At 48.3% G+C, this 26,315-nt stretch overlaps 1 protein-coding gene across 2 annotated transcripts in view; it reads right to left on the bottom strand.

The window, feature by feature from the left end:
- Positions 1 to 26,315, bottom strand: part of CAPN5 (calpain 5) — a 57,908-nt gene that overhangs the window by 24,872 nt on the left and 6,721 nt on the right. For both annotated transcript variants that reach the window (XM_085574176.1, XM_077781290.2), the window contains exon 2: positions 11,204 to 11,380. In XM_085574176.1, the coding sequence (XP_085430302.1) occupies positions 11,204 to 11,365 (162 nt within the window). In that variant the 5' untranslated portion in view covers positions 11,366 to 11,380. The remainder of the gene's footprint in view (positions 1 to 11,203; positions 11,381 to 26,315) is intronic.

The raw sequence follows: 26,315 nt of genomic DNA, 5'->3' as shown, positions 1-26,315 counted from the left end.
AATGCCTTCACTCAGACTTGCAAAAACAGCAAAATAATCTATTAGCATGGCTGCATTCCCTCCCTCCCTTCTGAGCAACTGGGAACTGAAAGGATGTTGTGTTAAATGTCACTCACACAGACAAGAGGCCCCCAAGCATGGCAAGCAGCAGTGACACAGCAGAAACAAAGGTCCCTGTGTTGCCCTGCTGCAGGTATCTGCAACTGGGATATGATTTTGCAAAAAATGGACTTAATAAAATTTGCACCAGGATGACAAAGGAAAGGGAAATGGGGTGAATTTAGAATACCAGCAGTCTACACTTTCAGATTGATTAATATAGGATTATAGAATCATGGAGTGGTTTGGGTTGGAAGGGACCTTAAAGATCATCTCTCTCCAACCCCCTGCCATAGGCAGGGGCACCTTCCACTAGACCAGGGTCCTCAAAACCCATATAACCTGGCCTTGAACACTTTTAGGGATGTGGCAGCCACAGCTTCTCTGGGCAACCTGTGACAGTGTCTCACCAGCCTCACTATGAAAAAAATGGTGTTGTTATATCTGCTTTAAATCCATTATTTTTAAATTTAAAACCATTATCCTTTGTCCTGTCACTACAGGCTCTACTAAAAGCATATATACTTGGCAGATCAGCTTCACGCACCTGGAAGGAGGGTAGGCTTGGCTGAGAGTATCTACACCCTACAGAACTGTTTGTGGGGGTTTGTATTGCCTCAGTCAGGCATCCCTAATGCTAATCCACTCACAGTATCTCAGCGTGCACACCTTTGTATTGTTATCAGCTCCCTCACCATGCAGAGGGCACTGGACACTCCACCCACAGCAAACAGGACTTGTTTGTGAAGGGAGGCATCCAAAAACACAGGCTCCCCACAAATTCCTTGACTCAGTTTGTGTACCACAGCATCATGCAATGGTGTTTATTCTGGCACCAGGAAGAGAGGGGGAAGTTTGTTTTGGCATCAGGAAGAGCAGGGACAGAGGCAAATAAGATCTAAAGGTCAGTTTGCAGGACCTTGACAGGTTCCTCTGCAGTTTTATCTTCCAGGTATCCAAAGTACAAAGGCACCCCAAAAAGAATAAAGCAATGAGAGGTGGGGAGACACAAGAGGCTGTGAGAGTACTGCACTTCCCCAGGAGCAGATGGAGAGGGATTGGAAGGACAATAACACAAGTACAGAGATCCCAGATCTGTCATTCCTCCCTCATGCCCTTTCCAGGGATGTACTCTTGGGAAGACTCAACATTACTCCACCCAGGACTACTTCAGTTTCTACCCAGCCAAGACTGATGCAGAGGCTGGCACAGACTGGCTTTTAGCATCACCACACATCCAGACACAGCCCTCTCCAGGCCATCTCTCCAGTGCTTTTGTCTGGTGGCAATGCCACTAAAGAAAAATACTCCCTGGATACCAAGAGCCCTGAGGTCTGCAGAAGTCACTGCCAAAGCAGGAAAATCTTCACATGGCTCACTGACAAACGGGGGGATGGGATGCTCAGAGCAGTGAGATGACATGTGAGGAAGGGGAAAAAAATAAGCTCCCAAGGCTGTTTAACACCCTCTGACAGATACCCCTCTCTGACTCAGCACAGTGCTGCTGGCCACCTTCACCCAAGTTCCCCATCCTCCAGCATATCCCAGTCTTGAGCTCTCCTACACATCTCCTTTGACCACCTTCCCCTGGGAAGGACTTGCAGGGTGAATCAACCCTGGTTTGGCAGTATTGTGAGTTTAAAATACACCCACACTGCAAAGCCTGTCCTCTCACATGGCACACCATGTTCTCAGTTGCTCCAGCACCTTTAGTTGTGAGGTTTCACCTCAAACAGAGGAACTGCTTTGGCTTGAAACTATAAGCATCAAGCCCCTAATCTGGAGGATCGTGGTCATGCAGATACAAGTGAGGGACCACAAACCACAGGCAGGAGTCCTGAGGATGCTCCACATCTTGCACAACTTTTGAGCCATCAGTCCCATCCTGGAGGATGCAGAGGTGGGGCCATGCTGGTGGAAAGGGAGCAGCCTATCCAAGTAAGTCCTGAAAAACTACAGTGTTTCAGAGGAATTGTCCAAACCCAGCCATTCATCACAGAGTTAATGTGAAATCCTGCAGCAAGCTGAAGTGGCCACGCTGCACTGTTTCTGCCTCCAAGCAACAAAATTCGGCAGCTGCCCTGCCTGAATCCCAAATCCTGTGTCCCAGTGAAAGTCTTCTAAAACAGGATTTAGAAATCTGAATTGTGCAGGGGTTTTCTGTTGGTATTGTTTGTTTGCTTTTAATTAACTTAAGAGTCAAGTTATTGATAGGAAAAGAAGAACTGGAAGCTGCAAAGGAAAACTACCTCCACACTCCATTGTGTGTATCTCAGATCAAAATCTCCAAACTGCTTTTCTGTAGGGACACCTCCCACACCCCCTTGAGCCATACTCTCTACATTTCCTTCTCCCAGGGAAAGGAAGTACCCTTTGGCTTGTGATTGTATCCCATTCATAGCACCTCCATTCAAAAACAGGACTTGACCTCACCACAGTCTAAATTAATCCCTGACTATGCAAAGAGGATGAAAAATGAAGTTATCATGAGTTTAATCCATTTAAAGAAACTGCTTCCAGCCCACGCCTATTCTGGTTATTCTTACACTGAGTGTAGCTTTACAAACAGAATCCTGTTTTATGAGAAAACTGCCCTCTAGAGATGTGGAGTCATGAGCTTCTTCTAACTGGGAGAAGGGACATTAATTCCTATCTAACTCTGTCAGTGGCATTTGTATCCGACCACAGTCAAAATTTAACCATCCATGAAACCATTAAGATGGTTTCTTCATCCTTTTCCTTCGTGGACGGGGACTGGGAGGAATGTATCACTGAGCAGTGGTTTCTTCACAAAGATTCAGAAACATCGAAGAAGCATTGTTTTACATTTCCACTCTCACACTCACACAGTTAAACACTCACACTACTTGTATTTGATTTTCCTCCTGCAAGAGGCAGCACCATGCCTGATCAAGTCTTGCTCCAGCAGGAACACCTGCCCTTAACACAGGCTAATCACCCCAAAATCCCATCCTCTCTGAGGCTCAAAGATTAGAGCTCACAGGCAGTGCAGAAACTCCAAGCTTGCACCAAGATTAAAAGCCTTGACTGATTCAGAGCGTGCATCCAGCTCTGGGAACCCCACCACAAGGAGGACATGGACCTTGCTTGCTGGAACAAATCCAGAGGAGAACACAGAGCTACTCTGAGGGCTGAAGCAGCTCTACTATGAGAGGGTTGGAGTTGTACAGTCTGTAACAAGAAGGATCCAAAGAGACCTTGGAGCTCCTTCCAGTGCCTAAAGAAGCTCTAAGAGAGCTGGAGATGGACTTTTGACAAGTGTGTGAAGTAACAGGATAAGGAGGAATTGCTTGAATGGCTTTAAACTGAATAAAATCAGGTTTAAGTTAGATAATAGAAATAAATTCTTTCCTGTGAGGATGGTGAGGCACAGGTTTCCCAGACAAGCTGTGGATGGACAGGTTGGATAGGGCTTTGAGTGGTGGGGAACACATTCACTGTAAGTATCTTGGTGAGCAGCTGCAGTTTGACCTCTGGGAAGAGGGATCCCAAGCCTAAGACAAGAGGCTGTGAACTGCTGACCAAGGAACAAAGGGAACCTGTGTCCCATCCATGTGACCTAGGAGACACTAGGAGACTCTCCAGGCTTTCCCATGCTCGGATTGTGAGAGGATGAAATCCTAAGGTTTCCTTGGTTCAGGGTCCCTCCTCTCAGTCCCTCCAGCTCAGGCCATTTTTCTATCACTGAGTCAAGATGAAATAATTTTAATGATCCAGACCTCTGAGACTGTGTTCTGGGAAAGCTGGGGTCACAGTAAGGAAACCTGCTCTGAGTGAGGGTAAGGGGTCAAGTGGAGCAGCCGCTGTTTCCCAGGAGCTGCCCGCTACAAAGGGGTTTTGGTCCCAGCTCAGGTGGTGGGAGTGTGACTGCCAGAGTGGCTCCTGGATGGCTGCACAGGGAAGTTTCCTTTCAGATCTAGTGGAAGGTGTCTCTCCCGTGGCAGGGAGATTGGAACTAGGTGATCTTGAAACCAAACCACTCTGTGTTTCTGTGAGAAGCAGCTCTGTAGCTGCTTTGCAGGTCGAGTGTGCCCCTCCAGGATCCCAGAGCCCAGTCTGGGAGTGAGGATTTGCACATTCCCTGCCATGGAGCTCAGAGGCAGTGGATGCTCAGGACTCCTTTCTGCCACACCTCTGCAATTGTTCTCTTCCTCATTACCAACACAATCATTTCTTGTCACCAACAGGCAGCTGCACTAAGAAGCACAAAGAAGCATGCAGTGAATCTAATCCAGGGATTTTACTGTCGCTTTTGCTTTTAAGGCCATGTCCTTCTGATGCTGAGGACAGAGCAGACTGGCTGGAAATTTCTTATCAAAGGCTGCACTAGTGCCAAGCAGCTTATCAACTCCAGTGCTGACTGTGGCTAAAGGGGAAAGTGTGCTTTACTGGCACTATGAGGCCGTGGCCCTGGGAGGATCTGGCGAGACCTGCTGGAATGCAGCCAGGGTCATCATCCCATCTAATGGGAGTAGAGACCTTTTAAAATAAGTACAAATAATAACAATGAATCTCTTGTTCATCCTTGAGGGATGGGGTAGCCTCTGAATGGCTAAAAAATGTAAAAACAAGGTCAATTCAGAGATTGCATTAAATGATGACCAAATCCTTTCCTGGCAAGGAACAGCCAGACTGGCAATCAGCTCCAGTTTTACTGAAAACGGCAGATAAATTAACAGGCAAGTGGCTCATAAATTCTTAAGACAAGAAATGCAAAGGTCTGGAAGGATTTTAACCCCTGTGATGGACCCCAGGCAGAGTCTGTTGACTCTGTTCAGAGGAGATGATCCCTTGGACAATCCAGCTAAAGCACAGAGGAGCCCCGGCGCCAACACTGACCCCAAGCTTTCTTTGGGAGAGACCAAAACTGAGAGTGACAGGCCAAGACATTGCAAAAAGCTGAGTAAAGACACCTCTGGAGCACAGAAGTTAGTATTTTAGTCTTTCTGGAAGAAACAACTCCAAGTGGGACTCCAGAAGGTTTTTGCACCCAATCGCCATTGACAGGGTAAGTGCCTCCCTGATAATCTCTTGGTGGGCTTTGGAGAGCAAAGAACTGCAAGAACCTAACCTCTGTCCTCCCCATGATCTTCATTCTTGTGGTTTTGCCAATCCCCAGCCTGCACTACACACTGGGGGAAAGATCTTTTAATGCAGAAACTTGTGGGCAGGGAAGTGTTGGTCCTGCTTTTAGTGAATTAGTTCATTGACTCCTTTCCCCTTCCAGGAAACCCCCAAGGGATTGACTGTATAATCCTCACTCAGCAAGAGAAAAGAGCTAAGTGCTTAATAATGTAAAGAGGAGTGGAGCTAAGAGATGCTCTCCCATCCTGTGGTTCCTCCTCCAAAGACAACAGCATCCAGTCCAGACGACAACAGACATAGTGCATCCTGCATGACAGGACAAGGGAGAATGACTTTAAGGTGAAATAGGGTAGAATTAGATTAGGTATTAGGAAGAAATTCTTCCCTGTGAGGGTGGTGAGACACTGGACCAGGTTCTCCTAAGAAGCTGTGGATGCCCCATCTCGGGAAGTGTTGAAGACCAAGCTGAATGGGGCTCTGAGTACCCTGGTCTAGTGGAAGGTGTCCCTGCCCAAGGAACTAGAGGATCTCTAGGATCCCTTCCAACCCAAACCATTCTATAATTCTGTGCATGGACAAAAGCCCTATACACAAGTCACAGTAGATATACACCAGGAAGGCAGGAAATGGCTACAAAAAAATTCCTATTTTCTTGGTTGCTAAAACAGGAAATCTCTTGTCTGTCTGGGAAAAAATCTCAGTGCTGTGACTGAGAGCATCTCTCCCCAGTGCCACAGTAGGCCTGAAAATGCCATGGTCCTAGTGCCCTAAGATCTGCTTACATAATTTTTCCTAAAACACCTGGCCTGTCTCTCTTCCTCCACAACTACTCTCTCAGGCCTTCCCCTCCAAATGACATTGCCCTCATTCAGACAAAATAATATTACCATTTTGCAAGAATCTACCTTTATGCTCTTTAATCAGTGACAATCTCCCCTGACAGTTAATTCCTGCAGAGATAATTCAATGCTTGCAATTAAATACAGGAGAGAGATAAAAGTACTGAGAAACAGGCGTGGAGGGAAACGTTGTCTCCTCCAAAGACAACAGCATCCAGTCCAGAAGACAATGGACATAAGGTATCGCGCATGACAGGACAAAGGAGAATGGCTTTAAGGTGAGATAGGGCAGATTTAGATTAGATATTAGGAAGAAATTCTTCCCTGTGAGGGTGATGAGACACTGGACCAGGTTGTCCTGAGAAGCTGTGGATGCCACATCCACCAGGCTTCAATTGTTTCCCACAGGTGAAGTGATGCCAAAATTTGTCCTGGCTGGCGACCCATCCCAGCAGCAGGTCATGGTGGGCTGAACCTGAACCAAGTGGCCCTCTTGGTGCAGAGAATACAAGCCCTGGGTGTAAGACAGATCCTGATCAAAGCCTGTAGCAATCCCATGGCATCACTGGAAGCACTCAAGAAGAGAGCTTGGGGCAGTGATTATTAGAAGAGATTAATCTCTTCTTTCCCCACAGGGTAGATGAGTTGCTTCTACCTTGCACCATCATAGTTTTTTCCATAGGGGATCAACAGACACAGCAGATGCCCCAAATCTCCCCTTATTTTTGCCATCCATCCTGCACCTCATCCATCCCCTTCTACTCATCTTTGTGCCACTCCTTCTTATTTACCCACCTGCCAGGCATCCAGACCAGCTCACCCAATGTGCAGACCAGACCTCTCCCTTCCAAGGTGCGCGGCCAGCACTCCTGTCCCAAAACGGGAGGGCAAAACTCAGAGCTTGAGGATCAGGCTGAGATCCCCACTGGAAGTGGTACTTCTTGTCTGGATACAGATTTCCCTCTCCTTTGCATGGCAGCATACAGAGCACAAGAGAAAGAAGTTTCAAGCAAGGTGTTGGGATTTGGGCTAAGCTCAGAAGTTCTATTTAATTTCTAATGCAACAGCCGAGTGCTGCTGCCAAAAGGAGCTGCTGATGCTGCCTGAGTGATCTCCAAAATCTGTTTTGGCTAGGCAACGAGCAGCCAGCTTTGTTTTTAAGTGGATTCACTAAACAGGGCTCTTCAGGACCCCCTTCCCTGCTCTGGCTGATGCTGTGGTTTCCCTCCCTCCGAAGCACTCCAGTAATTGGCTTTCTGGCTTCGCCCGGCCGCATCACGAAGGCATCCAGCAAACAACCACCGGAGCCAAAACACGATTAGAGGGCTCAAACAGCTGCTCCCTCTGCAAAGATCTGGCATCCAGAGCAAGGCTGGAGGCCAAGGAAAGCAGGGAGGGAGGGAGGACACCCTGCTGGAAATAATACAGCTGAGCCCATTCCAGGAAAGGCTGCAGTGCCGGATGCAGGAGGAAGTTGAAGCAAAACAGCCTGACCAGGGAACGGACCAGAGCTGTTCCTCATCCTCTCCTCTTCCCCTGTGCCCAGAAAAACCTCAAACAAAAGGGAAAGCACTGCAGAGATTGGGGGTTTTGTTGGTTTTTTTTTGCCAAAGCAGCGTCAAGCTTTGGGAGTGCATGGAGGAACAGAGAGGATGCTGGAAGAAGTTGGGAATGTAGAGATGCACACATGAAGGACAGACTGCTTAGATCCATACTAGCCCCATGGAGGTATACAGAAATAAGATCCTGCCTCTGCTAAAGCACATTCCCAGCACCCAGTGAGCTCACTGTGGATGCTTTTCACATGGAAATGCTTTATCTGAAAAAATCACAGAATGGTTTTCATTGGGAAGGACCTTCAAGATCACCTAGTTCTGATTGCCCTGCTGTGGCCAGGAACACCTTCCATTAGATCATGTTGCTCAAAGCCCCCCCAGCCTGGCCTTGACCACTTCCAGGAAATATGGCAGCTACAGCTTCTCAGGTCACAATTTATCTCCTGTGTCTGATTTCTTTTCATAGATCACAAGTGGCAATTTTTCTGAGAAAGCAAGTGGTTGTTTTTAATAGTGGACAGCTATTATTTCCATTCTCCACCTACTCTGTTCTCACAGCAAAGCTAGAGACACAATGAGCTCTTATGTTTAATCACAGTTTTAGCTGAAACATGCCAGAACAACCCATGGCTGTGGCCCTGAGAGATAAAACACCACCCCTTCCCGGTAAACAGTATCCCTGGGTCCGGGGAATCCAATTCTTGGTAAGGAAATCCTCAAAACAGCATCTGCCAAAAGCTGGGAGTATCACCACTTGCTTTTTTCTGAAAGAGATTTAACTGTGATTGCCTAAGATAAGATTTGCTGGTTTTAATAGAAACGAGATGCTGTGGTTTAATAAATTCATCATGCCATTCAATAGCACACAAACAGATCAGTTAATTTAAGCTTCATGGACATTTTGGACTCTACTGAATCCTGCATTAACTTGGAAAAGCTGATAGTGACTCTTTCTTGCAGAAGATGCTGGGATTTTTCCTGGACTCTCTCCCTTAGAAAGCCAGTATGAATTCAGGCAGAATCAGGTCCAGCAACTAAAAATGTAATTTTGCATTTTCTGCTGGCACAACGAAGTCCTACAGTTCTCCATGTGAAATTGAGTTACTTTTGCTGAAATGAACAATTGAGAGAAAGAACGTAGAGAAATGCTTTTAAGAAAGAGGTTTCTCGAAACTTTAGCAGCAAACAGGGCAGGTGTGAGCTCAAATTTTTTTTTCATGGTGATTTTGTGGTCAAGACAGCTGAGTAGGTCTGATCAAACAATCCTATCAGACAGGGGCATTATGAGTCTGCCACTGCTCAGCATGCATTTCTTCTGGTTCCCAAACTGCTGGCAAAATTCCCTTTATCTGGTGCAGAGGCAGCAAAACAAGGACCACCTCTGTGTCTTGTTAAGTCTCATTGCTGGCACATGGGACCCACTTCCAGCCTTCATTCCCACTGACAGCCCATGCCAGAAAGAGCCCTGGTGCAACATTCTCTGCTAATTTCTTTAAGGGTCCCCTCCTACCTAGTTCTGTGATCATATGAAACTGCAGAGCTGGGTGGCTGGAAAAAGTTTGAATTCACTCTGTGCTTTAGCAGGGATGGGTTTGGACTAGGTGAGCATGACATCCTGCAGATGAGGTTCAGAAAGCTTTCTTAGAAAGACCTTGTGCTCTACAGAGCAAGGCAGCAAGAGGATAATATCTGCCTGAACACCAAGGGCTGCAAGTGGGATGAAAGGCAGAAAAGCAGATGGAGAAAAGGTCTGAGATGCTCAGCAGAACACAACAATCTTTGTCCCTCTACAAAGGGATCCAACCCTCTGTCTTTAGACATGTGGTTGAAGTAATGTGTGTGACCTGACTGCAAATCAGCTAGGGGTCTCAAATACATCCCCACCTTTTAGTCCCAGAGAAAGTTGTTTAGAAAGTCTCAGCTATCACCTGTCTGCTGTATAAATGGGATGTGTGAGGTGTGTTCATGTTGGCCCCCACAATGAGACCAAACCATGGTCTTCAGAAGGCAGCTGTGCACAAAGCCTCTTTTCCTTCCAGCAGACAAGGGGAATAAAGTAAAACACACACAGGGCTTTGCACAAATCCGGTATCCAGGCAGAGCTGGAGTGGAAGACACAAAGGCAGAGCAGAGGGAAGTGAAGCCTCCTCCCACAAGGAGCCCAGTGGGATGCTGGGGGGCTCAGCCCCTCTGGCTGCACAACAAGAGTCAGTTCAGCTCCATCTCTCCCTTCACACAGAGCCTTTTGTGCACCCCCCTCCAGACTGGCCTCACCCAGACAGACACAGCACTGTCTTGTGGAAAGCCAGCTGATTTTCTGGGCTGACAGCAGGGGCGAAGACAATGATGGCAGCTCAGGAACCCTACAACACTCAAATGCCACCAAGTCACATGTGGAAAAGCACAGGCTGGGCAGAGAGGGCTGCTGCTCTCCACAGGGAAGGAAGGAAACCCAGGTGTGTGAGATGCTGGGATACTGCCACTCCCCAGCCACAATTATCACTGCTACCTGGGACTCCTTGTGCTTCACGGCAGTCAGAGCACTGCTCTCATGGTTAACTCCAAGCAGACGGGCATAACAAGACATACAAATTCCCCATATTGCGCTCAGGTCCTGGTGTGGATCCTTTGGGCTGGCACTGAGGAGAGCAGAAGTGGGACTGGCAAGACTGGGGACAGACAATTTCATCCCCAGCCTCCTGCAACCTGCCCTCATGACAGACACAGCAGCACGGAGGAGAGGCAGAGGACATGGTTTTTGCAGAGAAGAGGAAGGGTGGGTATCACCACCCTCTTCCCCAAAGACGCTAAAACCACCTCACCTACCCAAAGCTTATCTTCTTTTCCCTTTCCAAATGGACCACCAAGAATATTCTAGTGGAAGGTGTCTCTGCCCTTGGCAGGAGGGTTGGAACTAGATCTTTAACGTTCCTTCCAACTCAAATTATTCTGTGATTCAGAGATAACACTCTGCCTTGCTGGACCCACCAGCTATACAGGAGCACACAACACCAACTCAGCTGCAAACCATCTCTCTGGTTTATGCACAGGGAAACTGAGTCACAGAAAAGCTTCCTTTGCTCTTGGACCTCACTGGGTGCAGAAAAGCTTGGACCTGAGTGCAGCAGTTCTTCCTGGCACCCTAGAGGTTCATAGTATCAGGTCATAAGTAAATGCTGTTGGGGAGAGATGTCAACTGGGTCTTGACAGCCTTGGTGAAGGGTGCACTGTGTTGCTATGGGACACGTGAAAGCACAACGCGAGCTGCTGCTATTGCAAAAGGGAAAAAGAGGAAGTTTATTTTCTGACCCCAGCATTTATACTTTTCTAAAGGTGACAGTGAATTGGAGGGTGAATGTGCCACCTCTCCAATGACATTGGAGAAACTACTAGTACATTAAATTTTTCTGCTTCTATGGAGGAATGCAAAACAATAGATTGTTTACAGCAAATTATGTGAGAAAGTTCTCTACAAGAACATAAACTCAGAAGGCTTTAGAAAATCTTAAGAATCAGGGCAACAGCACCGTGCATTTTTAGGAACGCCTGATAGCAGAGATGGTAGAAAGCAGTGTTGAGGGGCAAGGGGGTGGGTGCACTTACTTTGGGTCTCTTCCACTGGATGCCCTGAATCCTCGACTTGTAGAAGAGCGAGTCATCGTTGGCGGGGAAGAGCGGGTCCTCGAAGAGCTGCTTCCGCCGCTGGCACTCCTTCTTCAGAGAGGCGTAGCGCTGGCTCTCGTATGGCCTCACTGAGGAAAACATCCTTCCCCACCGGCTCTGGAGGACAGGAGAGCAGGAATGAGACGGGGCACGCTCTGCCCAGGGACACTCAATCCTCCCCTGCAGCATCTGAGTGACAGCACCAAGACATCGTGGCTGAAGACAACCACCTCTGAGCCCAAGTGTACCTTGGTGATCCCCCGGGGCTGGGACTCTCATTTACCCCCCATGCTGGCCAAATGACACCAAACGAGGCACAGCAGTAGATAATAATTGGTGCCCTACTTCTCAACAGATTTGTAACTCATTTGGGTAAAAAACACAACCCTCAGAGGCAAATGAGGAAGACACCCAGACACCCCCTGCAAGATGGGTGTGCAGAGCTGTGGGGCTTGAGCCGTACCCAGAGCACCCGGACCACGAAGCCTCAACTCACAAAACTGTGCATTTCATGATTTTGTAAGAGGCACCAATTTCTCAGCAGACTCTATCAGATTGGTTTTTAATTAAAAAAAAGGTCTCCTGGCAGAGCACCACGTGTTTCTGGATTAATTACTCTTTCCTGACAAGCGTCTTGCTTCCAGGGCAGAGATGTGAATTTAGCAATCCAGACAAAAGCAGGAAACCATTGCTCAAATGCCCCTCAGAGAGAGATCAGCACCTCTCCATCACTGCTCTATCACCCCTACCTTTTGGTCCCTGGGTACCAACCCCTTTGCTCAGGCACAAGGACAAGGGGTGCTCTGCATAGTTCCCCACTACCTAATCACAGACGTCTTCCAAAACAACTCCTTCTGTAAAGTTTGTCTGTATTTATTTATAACAGCCATATACAATCCTTATCTCTCCCCAAAATGGGATGTCCTTTTTCAAAAGCTGGCCATTAGTGACCTCAGTCTGGAAATATCTAGTGTGGTTTCCTAAAGAAATGGGAATGTGTGTGCCACATAACCATGGAAGCATGGAATCATTCAGGTTGGAAAGGACCTCCAAGGTCACCTACGCCACTTGTTAACCCAGCACTGCCAAGTCCACCACTAAAGCACATTCCTAGGTGACATAATCCCAGATTTAGTCTCCAACTAAAGAAAACTAAGGGTGAAAACTAATGGTAAAACTAAGGGTGCCCCATCCAGTGAACGGATGCATCCAGCAAGCTGACCTCTCATCCCTCCCAGTGAGACATACAGAAACCATATGCTTGCTGTGGTATCACAACACGTGGTGGGATACTGAAATTAGCCATTAATAATGGCTAATTGGAAGCAGCTAATTTGTAAACACCCAAAATCCCAAGGATTATATAATCACTTATGGCTGCCACCAGTTTAAGTAGCAGTGTCCCATCCCTTGTTAATGAACCACTAGGATTAGCAGAAGGAAGGTAGGTGTCTGAGAGCTAAACTAATGCCCATTCTGATGCTCCAGGAGCCTTGCCCACCCAGCCAGCCTTCTCTCCTCTGGGCAAGACAAAAACACTTTACTTATGGAAAGCTGAAGAGCAAAGCATGGTTTTTAATTGACAACATTTATCAGCTTGATTAGCAGCACAAGTGCTCATCACTCAGAGCTTAAGTGAACCCAAAATAATCCCCTTGCTGGCTGCTCCACAGGTCTGTGCTACTGAGGAGGAGTTACAAAAGCAGCTCATGGGGATTTTCTCCCCCCATCAGTACCAGATGCTTTGTAGAATCCCAGATGCTACAAAGAGGCCCAAGTGCATCACCTGCCCTCAGAAAAGCCTTAAAAATAAATGGCCTGATATAAACCCCCAAGTAATACACCAAATTTGATCCTTGTGGAAAGGCTGACAGCCTCATTGAGCAGTCCAGGAATGCACCCAGTAGTCCAATCCACCCTGCTAAAAGGGCCAGGGAAGGCACTAGCCTTCAGATCTCCAGCAGAAGAAGGGGTGAAAAATAAGGGAGGTATATCCAGGGAGGTCATGGGGACATCCTGGCACTGAACAGCAGCTTTTGAGTGACAGTGAGGCCAAGACTTTCACAGTGATAGCACTCATTGCCACAGAGAGATGCGGGGAAAGCAGCAGTGCTGGGAAAGGATGGTTGGCAACTGCCTTCTGCAGGAGCACAACAGGCTGAGAGAGGAGGAAGACGCTGCTAGCTGACATGCAAGATTAATTGCCTGGACTGGTGCATAAAGTGGGCTGAGAGACACGAGAGGGTATTTCTATGGGAGGTTGTGCAGAAAGAACCAGAGAGATCAGGAAGGGAGCCTGGAAAGGAGGGGAGGAGGGAGGTCTGGTGCCTTTCTAAAAGCCACACTGAAGTTAAAGGCAGGAGTTTTGGGTTTGATGTAGGAGATGCTGGATGCTTCTCTGCAGCCTGTACCATGGCCAAGGGCTGGCACTTGGCTGCTCATTCATAAAATTACTGCTACACCCTGCAGCTTGGAGCTGTGCTTTCCAGTGATCCCTGCAACACTTTCACAAGACACCCTGTGCAATGTCCATCCCTATGAGAACGGATGGCAGTGATCTCAGCCAAGGAGTTCCAGCCTTTCTGATGCCCAGATTTGCCTGAAATTTGCCCTGCTATTCCACCCTACAGTGACTGTCACCTTGCTAGCCATCTGTCCTCGCTGCAGGGCTACTCTCACATGACAGCATGTAGATGGATTTGAGTTGCAAAGGAAATGCCAAGCAGAAGGGGAAGGCATACTGTTCAGGATCATTTAGAAAATCAAACAAATAATTTAAAAACCACCTTGAAAAATAATTAAAAGGAAGGGGCAGAGGGAATGTTCTTAGGGCAGTGTTAAAATTCATTACTCTCTAATTTGCAGCATTTCATGCTTACCAGACTGAACTTCACCTCTGCCACATTAAAATGCCCAAAGGCTGTCTAATTACTCTTTGCCTTCTTGGACCAAGCTCAGATGCTCCAGGAGCGTAAGAACTGGGTGTTTTTATGCCTGATTTGAATTAACAACTCTACACTTGCATATGCATGTGTTTGCCTGTGAGCGGTGAGGGGAATGTGCACTCACCACTCTTAGCATGAATTTTTATCAACAGTGGTCTGCTCCCAACCTGCCATGAAGGAGTTAGAAAAAAACCTACTTTGTTGGAAGACTGAGCCAGACTTATGACTCAGTGGTGTTGTGGACTCCCCTTTTCACCTCCAGCATCATCCAGATGCTCCAGCTCCTGCCAGCTGGTAACAGTCATGGCTCTAAGAGCTCCAACAGGGAGAAAGACTGAAAGTGTTTGCATCGGCCAGGACTAAATACTTGCTGAAAGGCTCTTCCCTCCTCCCCTCCAAACATCTTCCTCTCCTTGCCTTCCAGCTCAGAGGCTTCTCAGGTGGCTGGCATGGGCTCACCAAGCCAGTGTTATGCAAGGCTGCAGCCTGGCCAGGAGCAAAGCCTCCAGGTCAGACAAAATACTTTTTTTCTAAAGGACAGGATCTGCTGCCCTTCAGCTCTGCTCCTACTAAACAGGAGAGGGCTTTGATATGACACTGTAAAAGCACAGGATCAGCCAAGGAGAAGATGAAGCAGGAGCCAGGCAAGTGGTTGCCCAACCCTCAACCAGATGCAATCTTATGGGGCTCAGTAGTGCCGTGTTCAGAGCAGCAGGCAGGCTTTTTATAAATATGTTATTTAAATTTTTTACAGCCTCCTTGGGTGTTTCTATTGACAGGCATATGGTAACACCAGGGCTATCATCTCACCCACCAACACAAAAGTCCAGCTCAGCAGAGGAAACCCTGTTGATGCAAGGAGAGCTTTACACGCTGTTTTCTCCAGGGCCCAGGGAAGAAGAAGAAGCAGCTGAATTGCCACTCAATGTTTACACTGAACATAAGATAAGCACTCCACATCTCTCGGCCAACAACTCTATGCCAACCATGCCAAAAAAGCCTCAAGTCCTCTTAGAATTGTAGAGTGGTTTGGGTTGGAAGGGACCTTCAAGATCCTCTAGTTCCAACCCTCCTCACACAGCTCCTCTGGGCAGCCTGTGCCAGTGCCTGTGCCATTCCCAAAGCCCTTTGCCACTCCCAGCTGTGAATGCACTGTAGTTTTGCTTTGGACACCAAATGGCATGGCCCAGAGCCAGCAGCACAGTGCAGCATCCTGCATGAGCAAGGTCCACAAGGAGGGGAAGCTGAAACTGCACTGATGGAAATTGGAAAACAAGGCATCATTTCTTCTCAAATCAACTGTGGTTAACCAGGGAAGCTAATTCCCACAGGAAGTTACAGGTAGCTCATGTCCAGATGTTTTTGAGCACAGTTGGATATCTTTACAGAGCAGCTGCTTTAGCCAAAATGCAAATTACTGAACATTTACAGTGGTTACTTGCTGAAACTAACTGTTGAAGAACAGAGCACTGAATGTCCCCTTCTGGCCTTTATCTCTTTTCTTCATCAGGTCATATCTCTGTTCTCATTTAAGAGCTAAAGGTTAAAATTATATAATAATTATAAAAAAAATTTTACTCTTAATTATGTTTATACAAGCTCTGATTTTAATCAGTGATTTCCTACAGCACAGATGGCATCCAAATCAGGACACCTTAACACGGCACCTTTCAGCCTGAGGGTTAATCTTGCATGAGCAACCACAGGGACTAGATGCTCCCCCTCAGAAATTCAGGTGATGGATTTAGCCCCAAAAAACATCCTGATGGGGCTAAGGGCTGTTTGTTCTAAGTGAGTAAACCCTCTGGCTTTTTGCAAGACATATAAGTAGAGCAAATGCTCCCTGATGAATCCTCCTCCTCCATGAAGCAGGAAAAAGCACCACTCTTCCTCTGCAGAGATCTTGATCCCTTCTGCAAAGCACTCCAAGACCTGCAAAGGAAGTTGCTGTCTAACAGCTGGCTATTACTGAAAATAAACTAAAAAAAAATGTCCTTTTGACAAGGGCATGTAGTGATAGGACAATCTGGAATGGCTTCAAACTGAAAGGGAGTATGTTTAGATTTGGTATCAGGAAGAAATTCTTCCCTGTGAGGGTGGTGAGGCATGGGCACAGGTTGCCCAGAGAAGCTGTGGCTGCCCAATCCCTGGAAGTGTTCAAGGCCAGGCTGGATGGGGCTCTGAGCACCCTGGTCTAGTGGAGGGTGTCCCTACCCATGGCAGGGGGTTGGAACTGGATCATCCTTAAGGTACTTCCCAGCCAAATCATACTACAGTTGTATGAATCAAGAGCAATCTTTCATTAAAAAAATGCATCTGCACCAGGGCCAGGGAAAGGGCAGGGTCACACATCCTGAAAGAAAGCTACTGCAAGTGACTCCATATCACCAAAACACATCTGGCTGCCAGCATCTGCACAAAATCAACTGGAGATAAGATGTCACATTTAGAGGCTGTTTCCGGCAATGCACAGTGATCTTTTATCATGCTTGTTTTACTTCCTTTGGATTTTTTTCCACCAGAACATCACTCTTCTATTGCTTAGCAGCAAGATGACAGCACAGGGAGAGACATAGGTCTGTATGTATGTGCAGGACTGGGATATTTTCTTCCTGGGAAGGCCAGGGTTAACAGGAGGGTCTGGGCATCCTTGAATACCCACCTCCTTCAGGAGCCAGGGGTGTGCTGACCAGGAGCTCCGGTTCTGCTTGCATGACTCACACTGGGACAGAGGCCTTTGACCGGGGAGTTCCTCATTCCTTGCAGCAGTGAGTCACCCTTTGCAAACACAGCCAGATGCTGGAGCTGCAGGAGAAAAGGCAGCCCCACGCTGGGAACGCTCTCATAACCCTGTGCTGGCTCGAGCTCTGCCTGGCCAGAGCTTGGCACACAAGTCGGGCTTGTGGCACCAGCCAGACCAGCCCTTCCCTCAGCACAGACTCTGAGATCAGATGGGACAAGGATGCATGTCTGAAGGCATCCTGACACAGGAACGAGTAGCAAGCTCAAAGCAAAGCTGGTGGCAGCATCTCCCACTGGATCAGAAAATGAAGGAGGCTGGAGGGATGCAGGAATAGCAGAGAGAAGAATGAAACAACAGCAAAAGGTGGTGGCAGAAAGACAGACCCAAAAGCAAGGCAGTAACGTGCCACCAGGCAGCCAGCCTTGGCTGAGGGAAAGCAGAGGCATGCTGAATACATTCAGCACTCAGGATCCAGCTCACCCCAACCCCCTCATGGTCTGGGGAGAACACAGAAGTTCTGAGTACCTTCCACATGCTGTTTGGTGCCTCACCCAGCATTACTGATTGTGTGCTTGTTTCCCAGGCCACAGCAGGGTTAAAAACCCTTAGAGATCACCAGGAGTTGCAGGACAGGTAACAAAAGGTGAATTAATAAGCTTTCCCAATGCCAAGTTCCTGAAGGTAGCCATGACTGCACTAACCCCTCATGCCTCAGCACACCCTGTCCCTGGTTAATAATTGTAAGGAGCAGCACAGGGCCAGCAATGCCAAAGCACTCCCAAGCTCACTAAGCAGCCAATGCAGCTTCCAAAAAAACACCTTTGTGCAGGAGAAGGCAGGGACCTCCTCCAGCACATGACACTGCTCACACAGAGCAGGTTTTCGGGCACTGGAAAAATACAACCTAAGAAGAGCAGACTAACATATAACAGAATTGAGCCACCTGCACCGATGGTCATCCAGGCACATGGACCCTGCCTAGCCCAGGAGGGCTGTCACCCCACCTGAGCATCATGCTGAACACCAACCACACACCCCACGAGGTTACAGAGATGCTGTGCCCTTCTCAGCATCCATTCTGATCACCAGAAGAGGAGGGGAGAGGATGCTATCTTTGCAGGTTTGGACTGAGAACGTCTTTTTATTATTTTTTCAGCATTTCTAATTGAACAGCTAGACCTGTTCCTTTTAAGTCCAGTCACGCTGACTCCAGTGGGAGCCTTGCACCACATCAATACACTCACACTGGTTTTCTTGCCAGCTGGGCAAAAGAATTACGGTCTAAAGGCAGGCCTGTACCTTTATGAGGTGGAAAGAGGGAAGGACTAGGATGGAAGAGTAACAGGGCATTGCTTGATATGGCAATATTAGCCTTTTTTTTGGACATTATGGGTAACATAGGTGTTTATTTAAGAGGCTGAGGAACCAGAAAATCCATTCAGAAAACTCATCCTTAGTGCAGATAAAATGCAGCACGTCTCCATGCAAATGCTCTGCCTTCAACAGCTTCCGCAGCCTCTGGGATGATTAAAGCAATTGAACTTCAAACGATGCACAGAGACGAATTTGGGAGGAGCAGAAGAGATAACGGGGCTGCAGCTACTCTGTAGGAGAGCGAGGAGAGGCAGCTGGATCCTTCAAGATCATCCCTCCCAGGCTAGCTGTGATGTTTGTCCTTCTGGCTGATCCAGAGCATCCTCCCTGCAGCTTCAGCCCTGACCACTTCACAACATGCCCGATCTCTCTCTGGGAGTGTTCAAGGAGAGGATGGATGGGCCATGTGGGACATGTCCCTGCTCATGGCACAGTACTGGAATAAGATGATCTTCAAGGACCCTTCCAAGCCAAACCATGCTCAAGGCAATGGGTTTCTTCTCTTTCCATCACCTTCACCCCTTGCTGCAGGCAGAGCCCAAAACTCCATCCTCACAGAGACCCAGAGGTACAACCACATCCTTCAGGTCTCCTCTTGAGAGGCTCCTGGCCACTCCAGAAATTTATCCCTTGACCTGCTCCACTTCAAGCAGGATAGGAACATCTCCTGCAATTCCAGATGATGGGGTCACCCCAAATGCTTCTGACAATAGACTCCACACCACAGGTTTTGCCCCAGTCCTACAGCTAATGGCCTCAAGTCAGGTCTCAAACCTCTGCCAAGACTCCCAGCTTTTGCTAATAAACCATTTTAGGATTTTCTCTTTGCCTAACCCAAATCTGAATAAAAACACCAAGACACTCTGTAGAAAAGTCCAAGAAGGCACAAAGTCCACTTCAGACTTGGGTCTTCCCTGCTCAGTTTTCTTTTTGATAGGACCTCAACCCACTAGCCAGTCACTTCCCAAAACCCACATCCTGTAAATTCCAACGTCACAACAGCAAATATCAGACCACACCTGGGTACTGACTGATAAGAACATTCTCCTTGTCTGTAAAACTTTCAGGATTGCCCAGCAAAATCTGCTGGTTTTAAATTTAATTTTACCTCCTTTTCCATCTCTGTCTTAAATGAATTTTTCTTTTTGTGGCTATTCTAAAGCATCATGAGCACAAAGGTAATATTTAAAGGCTCGCAGCAACTGATAGTGCTACTGCTTTTGAACAGGTCTCTCTTAGGCAGATTGGACCACTTCAAATCTGTGAGATTTATTAGAAATCCTTGTTACTGGATCCACTCAGTTCTTACAAGCTGAAAGATCTGAATGTAAGTTCCCACTGTCTTAATCTGGGATCTTCAAACTGTTTCTGCTTTGGATGCTGCAACTCCCCCAACTTCCAGCCAGCTTTTCCCCCCCATTGTTCCTTCATTTCAGCAGTGCTGCCCTTCTCTAAACAGAAGGGTAAGAGTTTGCCATACAACCCTTGGAGCAGAAAGGCTCCTGCTTTCTCTAGGCAGGGACTGGACATCAGTTTTCCACCTCGTTCAGGGAGAAGGATACAGGTCACGATGCTGGGCACCGCATCCACTCTGTTCCAGATCACAGGGTAATGGAATGGTTTGGGTGGGAAGGGATCTTAAAGGTCACGAAGTCCAACACCTTCTGCCATGGACAGCCACACCTCTCACTTCTCAGATGAGGATTCCTCCTCTTATGAAGACCTACTGCTTTGTTGCAGCTCAGCAAGGCTGGTGCTGGCTCCTGATACCACAGCTGCCAGCCAGACCCATCACCCTGCTCTCACCCAAACAAAAATGCCCATCACTGCTCTGATGTCTGGATTCTCTGCACAGTCTGGCTTCTTCAGGAGGAGGCTCAGAGCATGTTCCTAACCCATGTTGAGCAGCTATCAGGAGAGTGTGGGCTGAGCACAGCCCTCTGGGATCAGGACTAAGCCTCCTCCTCCTCCCCCAGACACTACCCTGCCACAAGTCCTTGCTCTGTATCTCTTTAGACACTCTCATGCTGCAGAGCTCTGAGCTGGAGCAGCGAGTCTCAGAGCATGTATGAGATGTACCCTGTGGCACAGGGAGGAGTTCCACTCCCCTGCATGGGACAGGACCCTGGCACAGCCCCGTGTCAGATGCAATAAATCACCACTCTCCTGCTCCTGCCTGCCAGAATCCAAAGGCAACACTTGCCGGGCAGGCAGCCAGCAGCCAACATCCCCATCCTGCACTCATGCAGCAGTGGTAGTCTGGCTCAGAAAAAGTAGAGTTTGCAGCTGCAGCTTTTATCAAATCAAGGCTTCCCTTTGCTCAGCAGAGAAATCACCTCCCTTAATCACCCCTAAGCAATCCTCACAGTATTTACACATGCTCAAACAACTGGTAGGACCAGCTCTTCAAGGATTTGGGAGCAATAAGCCTGCAAACATTTCATAGGAAACTTTTGATTACCAGGGTGTGCCTCAGAAAAAATACAACAAAGGAACCCCAAACCCTGAGAGACAAACAGACATGCATCCTTCGTCTCTATACAGGACTGGAGGACAGGAGGGGCTGTGAAGGGATGGAGTCAACCAAAGCCACCTGCATCCTGCACCAAGGAGTCAGGGGAGCTCAAACCAGTGGAAATGTGATGAAAACTGGGATGGAGGGTGCTTGCTGCAAGGGACACACAGAGAAATCACTGTATGGATTATTTGGAGATATAACAAAAACACTCCAGGAACAGCCACAAAAACACTCCAGGAACAGCCACAAAAACACGGTGCATCATGGTTTAAGGGAAGGCAATGCAGGAGCAGAGCTGGAGCTTTGCCCTTTTCCCCAGGAGCTCAGAGAGACCTGCTGCTGCCTGTCATGCTGTAGCTACGTAGGAAGCAATATTCTGTGTACCTTTCCTGATGGTAAAAGCATGGCCCTGCCCTGGTCTGCTGCAGCCTTGTTTGATAGCTATGTCTATCAAACAGCTAGGTCACAAAATAAACTTTGAAAGAATAAACCAGGGCTGCAGTCTCCCTCATGTAAGGATGAGCTGCAGCCAGGCAAGGAGAAAATTTCAAAGAATCATGGAACCACAGAATGGTTTGGGTTGGAAAAGACCTTACAGATGATCTAGTTCCAACCCCTCTGCCATGAGACATCTTTCACTGGACCAGGTTGCTCAGAGGCCCATCAAATCCAGCCTTGAACACTTCGAGGATGGGGCATCCACAGCTATACTGGGTGACCTGTGCCAGTGCCTCAACATCCTCACAGGAAAGAATTTCTTCCTACCATCTAATCTAAATCTGCCCTCTCTCAGTTTGAAGCCATTCCTCCTTGCCCCATCTCCCCATGCCCTTGTAAAATGTCTCAGTTCTCCTGCGGTCCTTTTATGTTCTGGAATGTGCTCTAAGGTCTCCTCGAACCCTTCTCTTCTCCAGGCTGAATAATTCCAACTCCCTCAGCCTGTTTTCATAGTAGAGGTGCTCCAGCCCTCTGACCATCCTCATGACCTCTTCTGGTGCCTTTCCAAAACATCTGTATTCTGCTGGGGGCTGCAGTAAGCTGGGAAAGTCCCTGCATGGTACGGAGAAGGAGCCCTCTCCCACGAATCATTTCAGAGCTTCACATTAAGGTTTCCAGCCTCCCAGAATGGGCCAGACTTAAGGAGGTTGGGATGCTTTATAGTCCCCTCTCCCTTTAACCTTCGTTCCCAATGGATGGAAGTCACAGGACAGGAGGGAACAGAGCTGATGCTCAGATGGATGGTGGAATGACTAAAACTGGTCATTTCTGCACAAGGGCAAACCAAGGGGCGGGGAGAGCTTTTCTCTGCCAGAAGAGTATTTTAAGGCAAAACACATCAAAGTGTTATTGAACTGGGACACAAAAGCTGCAGCCAGGGGCTTAGGAGCTCAGTCCAGCCCCTCTGAAGGGCTGGACCAGGCCCAAAGGAGCCAGTCTCTGACCTAGATGCTGCAAACCCCGCGGGCTCCCAGCACGGCTTTGCAGGGGTATCATCTGTCACATCTCCAGTCCACAAAGATCCCCAGAGCATGAGGATCTGCAGTATTGGCTGAAAAACCAATGCATCACACAGAAAAGCAAAAACTGTGAAGTCTCCTTGGCCACAGAGTGTGGAGCAGAAAAGATTTTTTTTCCCAGAGAGGGTGAAAAACTCAATGGCAACCATTCCTATTTCCCTCCACAACCTCAAGAAGTCACTCCTGTGTTGAAGGGGTGCCTCCTACAGTGCAAGTGAATTTAGTAGGAATAGGCTATGGATGAAAAGTCTCCATGGTGTGAAAGGGAGAGTTCAGAGCACGTAAAGGGTTAATGCAGCCAGACAGATGCTTGACTGGTGAAAAAACGTAGCTTCCACGAAGCCACTGGGTCTGTATCCATTTTCTGCAGTGCCCAGAGCCTGGCCCTTTCTCCCTGGGTAATCAACTGGAAGTGAGCAGAGCGGAGTAATCACTGCTCCTCATTCCCCACCCGTGACACTGCCCGCAGGGATGGGAGATGCAGGAGAGATGCGGGAGCACCCTTTGGCCCGGAGCAGGTCAGCACAAGCCCACTGCTGAGGCTTTGTGCCCCAGAGCCCCTCAGAAGAGCAGGTGAAGGTGAAGGCCTGAAGACATCAGTGAGTAAAGATGCCCAAGTGTGCCCTGCACCACCACGGCACGAGCAGAGTGGCACAGATCTGTGTGGGCTGAGGAGGCTTCTCTGTGGAAGGGGTTTCACCTCTGGACATCTGCAGAGAAAGGACTTGATAACTCTGGAGGTTAGTGAGGAGGAAGAGAGTGAGTGCCTGATCCCAGCCTTCAAGGCACAGCTGCATCCTTTTCCTTCTCTCTGTATTAACCTGATGCTGCCCTGCTTGGAGAAGGCATTAGGAGAAGAATCTTGGCATCTCTGGACAGCCAAAAATATCCAATAATTAAAGCACAAGCGTGAGCAGATTTAGAGGATGCACTTGTTCTTCGTATCATCATACCCCAGCACGAATACTGTCTAAATTCCTCTTGGGATCAGAGCCAAAGCCTTTTTTAAAGCATGGATGCTTTGTTATTAATCCGCTCAGCAACCAGGAAAGGGAGAGATGGATTCATTTTTTTTGAGGCATAATCAAGGACAACAAATTATCTCAGCTGGGCTTCACCTGCTTCATTGCTGGTCTGGTCCCACATCAGGAAGATGGTGAGACCTGCATGGCTAACACAGCCCTTCCCAAAGGAGGCACCAGGACAGGGTGTCTGGACCACAGAGTCCCGGCCTCCTACACTGACAAATGCTAAGACCTCCTTATTAGCAGAGCCAAGCTAATTCACACTCTCTTACTCTCCTCTGATGTGACACAGTTGCAGAGCCTCTAAGCAAGCCTCTTAAGCTAAACTGAGTGAATTCACACCCCAGCACCAACACTGCCTCCAGTTTAAATCGCTCTTCTGCCTGCCTGGAGTTTACCCCTTGGATGTATTTGGAGCCAGCAAGCACATCCTCTCTCTGCCTTTGTTTCGCTGGGCTCGGCTTTTATAGCCTTGTATAATAGCTCTCCATCCCTCGGAGCAGCTTCAGAGCCCTTTTCCCTGCACCTGCTCCAGGCTGAGTTAATCCCTCTCAAGCACCAGATCGAAAAGCCTGGTTCTTCCACGTTAACTCTTCCGTACCCATGTCCCACAAACACCCTTTGCCTGTTTCCCTTAGCTTTTTAGCAACACTCCTGGGGGCATCCAGAACCAAAGCAGCCCTGAAACCCCGTCTCAGCAATCCCAATATGATTCAATCTCTAAACATAGCACAAAGTCCAGACACAGTGTGCCCCACTGCACAAGCTGGTGTACAACTTGAGGGACAGCCCCATAGCCTGAACCCCTCCTCGAGGTCAGCTGTTGCCCTCTGGCTGAGCACCTCATCCACCTCTCAGCCTGGTTTTGCAGGTGGATCTCGGCATGAAAAATGAGAATGAGCTCAGATCCTCCCTTAAAGGCTTTAAGCAGATTGAAGCTCTGCTGCGTGGGCTTAATCTGTCCAGCAGTGCTCTTTGTCACCTCCCCCAGGCCCCCCCAGCAGAAATCTTCTCCACTGACATACCCCACATGCACCATGTGAACTAAAAGCACATCCAGGTAAAGGAGACCTGGAGCATCTCCTTTCCCCAAAATCTAGGGCACAGCTACAACTCAGTCCCCTTTAGTAATAGTTGTGGGTTTCCACCTCCCTCCACCTCAGAGGCTTGAGAATACCCACAGTAGTTGTCCATCACCAGCTGAAAGCTCCCTTGAACAGAAACTGCCATGGTGGACACAGCAGCTGGGCAGGGATTCTCCTGGGCTTGTGGCCATGTCAGAACCACACCTAAGTCATTTCATACAGGGACTGGGGTGCTGATGACAGGGAGCAGGGTGGACTTGAGTCTGCCACAAACCTGAGTGCCTTGGTCATGTCACTTTGCCCCTCTTTCATGTGTCACTGCTTTGCAGAAGGCATTATTCCTTCTGCGTGTCATCATGGTGTCCTTACAACATGACAAAGGGACTTGATTTCTACTCTCAGCAGGGCCTGCTAGAGCAAGCTCTGCTGGCTTCCTCAAAACCTGCTTTTCCTTTCGCTCATGACTTGATCCTTAATTCTGCTGCCAAGAAGAAAGTTTTTTCTAACCAGTTCCAGCACACAGCTGCTGGTAAGTACCAACCACGCCAGCCCCCATGCATGCAGCAGCACCTGTACACATGCACCCATTGCAGGAGGGGTCCAGACCTCACATCCCACTCCTAAGGGTATAGAAAGGGTTTCTGAAAGAGCACCTCTCACTCCCTCTTGGGCTTTATAACCCCACTGCCTGGGTCATGGGCTGGAGCTGAGCCCCAGGTGATTCTCATGACAGAATTACTTAAATAAGTAGGAGGCAGTTGATGTTCCTGGGAAGAGCAGGGAGAAATAGATCCCACCAGGACAGATGTGTCTGTAGCAATATGTTGCACTGAACAGAAGTAAGTGGTGAGCATTTGCACCAGGCTCTGCACCTCCATCCATGCCTGACTCTGCTGCTTTACCCCTGCACTAGTTCTTGCTGCCCCAAGGATGCTGCCAACAGGTGACTCTTGCCTGTATGCCAAAATTTGTTCCTCCTCAATTCACTGCTACCCTGAGCAGCAGGGCCAGCCAGGCTACCACAATCCACATGCAGAGCAAGGGGTGAGATATGCAGCTCCAGGGACCCCACGTTGCCTTCCCTCCAGTGTAACAGTGGTTCAGCATGCTTGGAACCCAGGCCAACCCTGGCAGGCAGATCCCTCAAAGATACAAGGTGGGATGGAGATAAAAGGTGCTCTGGGGAAAGCCTGCAGCATGGTCCTTGCTGGATGCAGAACACAAGCAGCTGAGGATTTAAGAGCATTCTCCACCACGCAGTGAGCTCCCTGCTCTGCTTGCAGCTCCATTTGCCGTGGCTGCACTCCGCACCAAGCCCAGAGCTAACACAGCATCCAGGCAGAAATGGTAACTGGTGATAAATAACTGGCAATATATCCAAGCACGACACAGGCTGGATCTGCAGAGCCAGGCGTGCAGAGCCAGGCGTGCAGCCCACGCTCACCTGCAGCTACCAGAGTGGGACGTGAGGGATAGAAGACCAGAGCCACATCCAATGGGACACCCTTTGCTAGAAAGCACCAAGCTGCTGTCTCAAGCTCGAAATAACATTTTTCAGGGAAGGGAGGAAAGATTGAGATTTGGGAAATCCAGATTCATATCTCTGCTTGGAAACCTCAAAAGCCATCAGTTTCCTGCATCCCAGCAGCAAGTTAGCCTTTCTTGAAAGCAGGAGCTCTCTCTCGCCTTAACTTTCCAGGACACTTTCTAAAAACCCCTTTGTCTGTCCCAAAAAAAAAAAAAAAAAAAAAAAAAAAAAAAAAAACCACACACAAAAAAAAAACCGGAACAAAGAGCAATACTGAAACCTCAGGATTTTTTTCTCAGTGCAGAAACCCTGCTACT

Source organism: Lonchura striata, chromosome 1 (genome assembly GCF_050655825.1).
Source record: "Lonchura striata isolate lonStrDom1 chromosome 1, ASM5065582v1, whole genome shotgun sequence".
NCBI lineage: Eukaryota > Metazoa > Chordata > Aves > Passeriformes > Estrildidae > Lonchura > Lonchura striata.
Note: the sequence above shows the minus strand (reverse complement) of the source record. Positions and strands in the feature narration are given on the sequence as shown.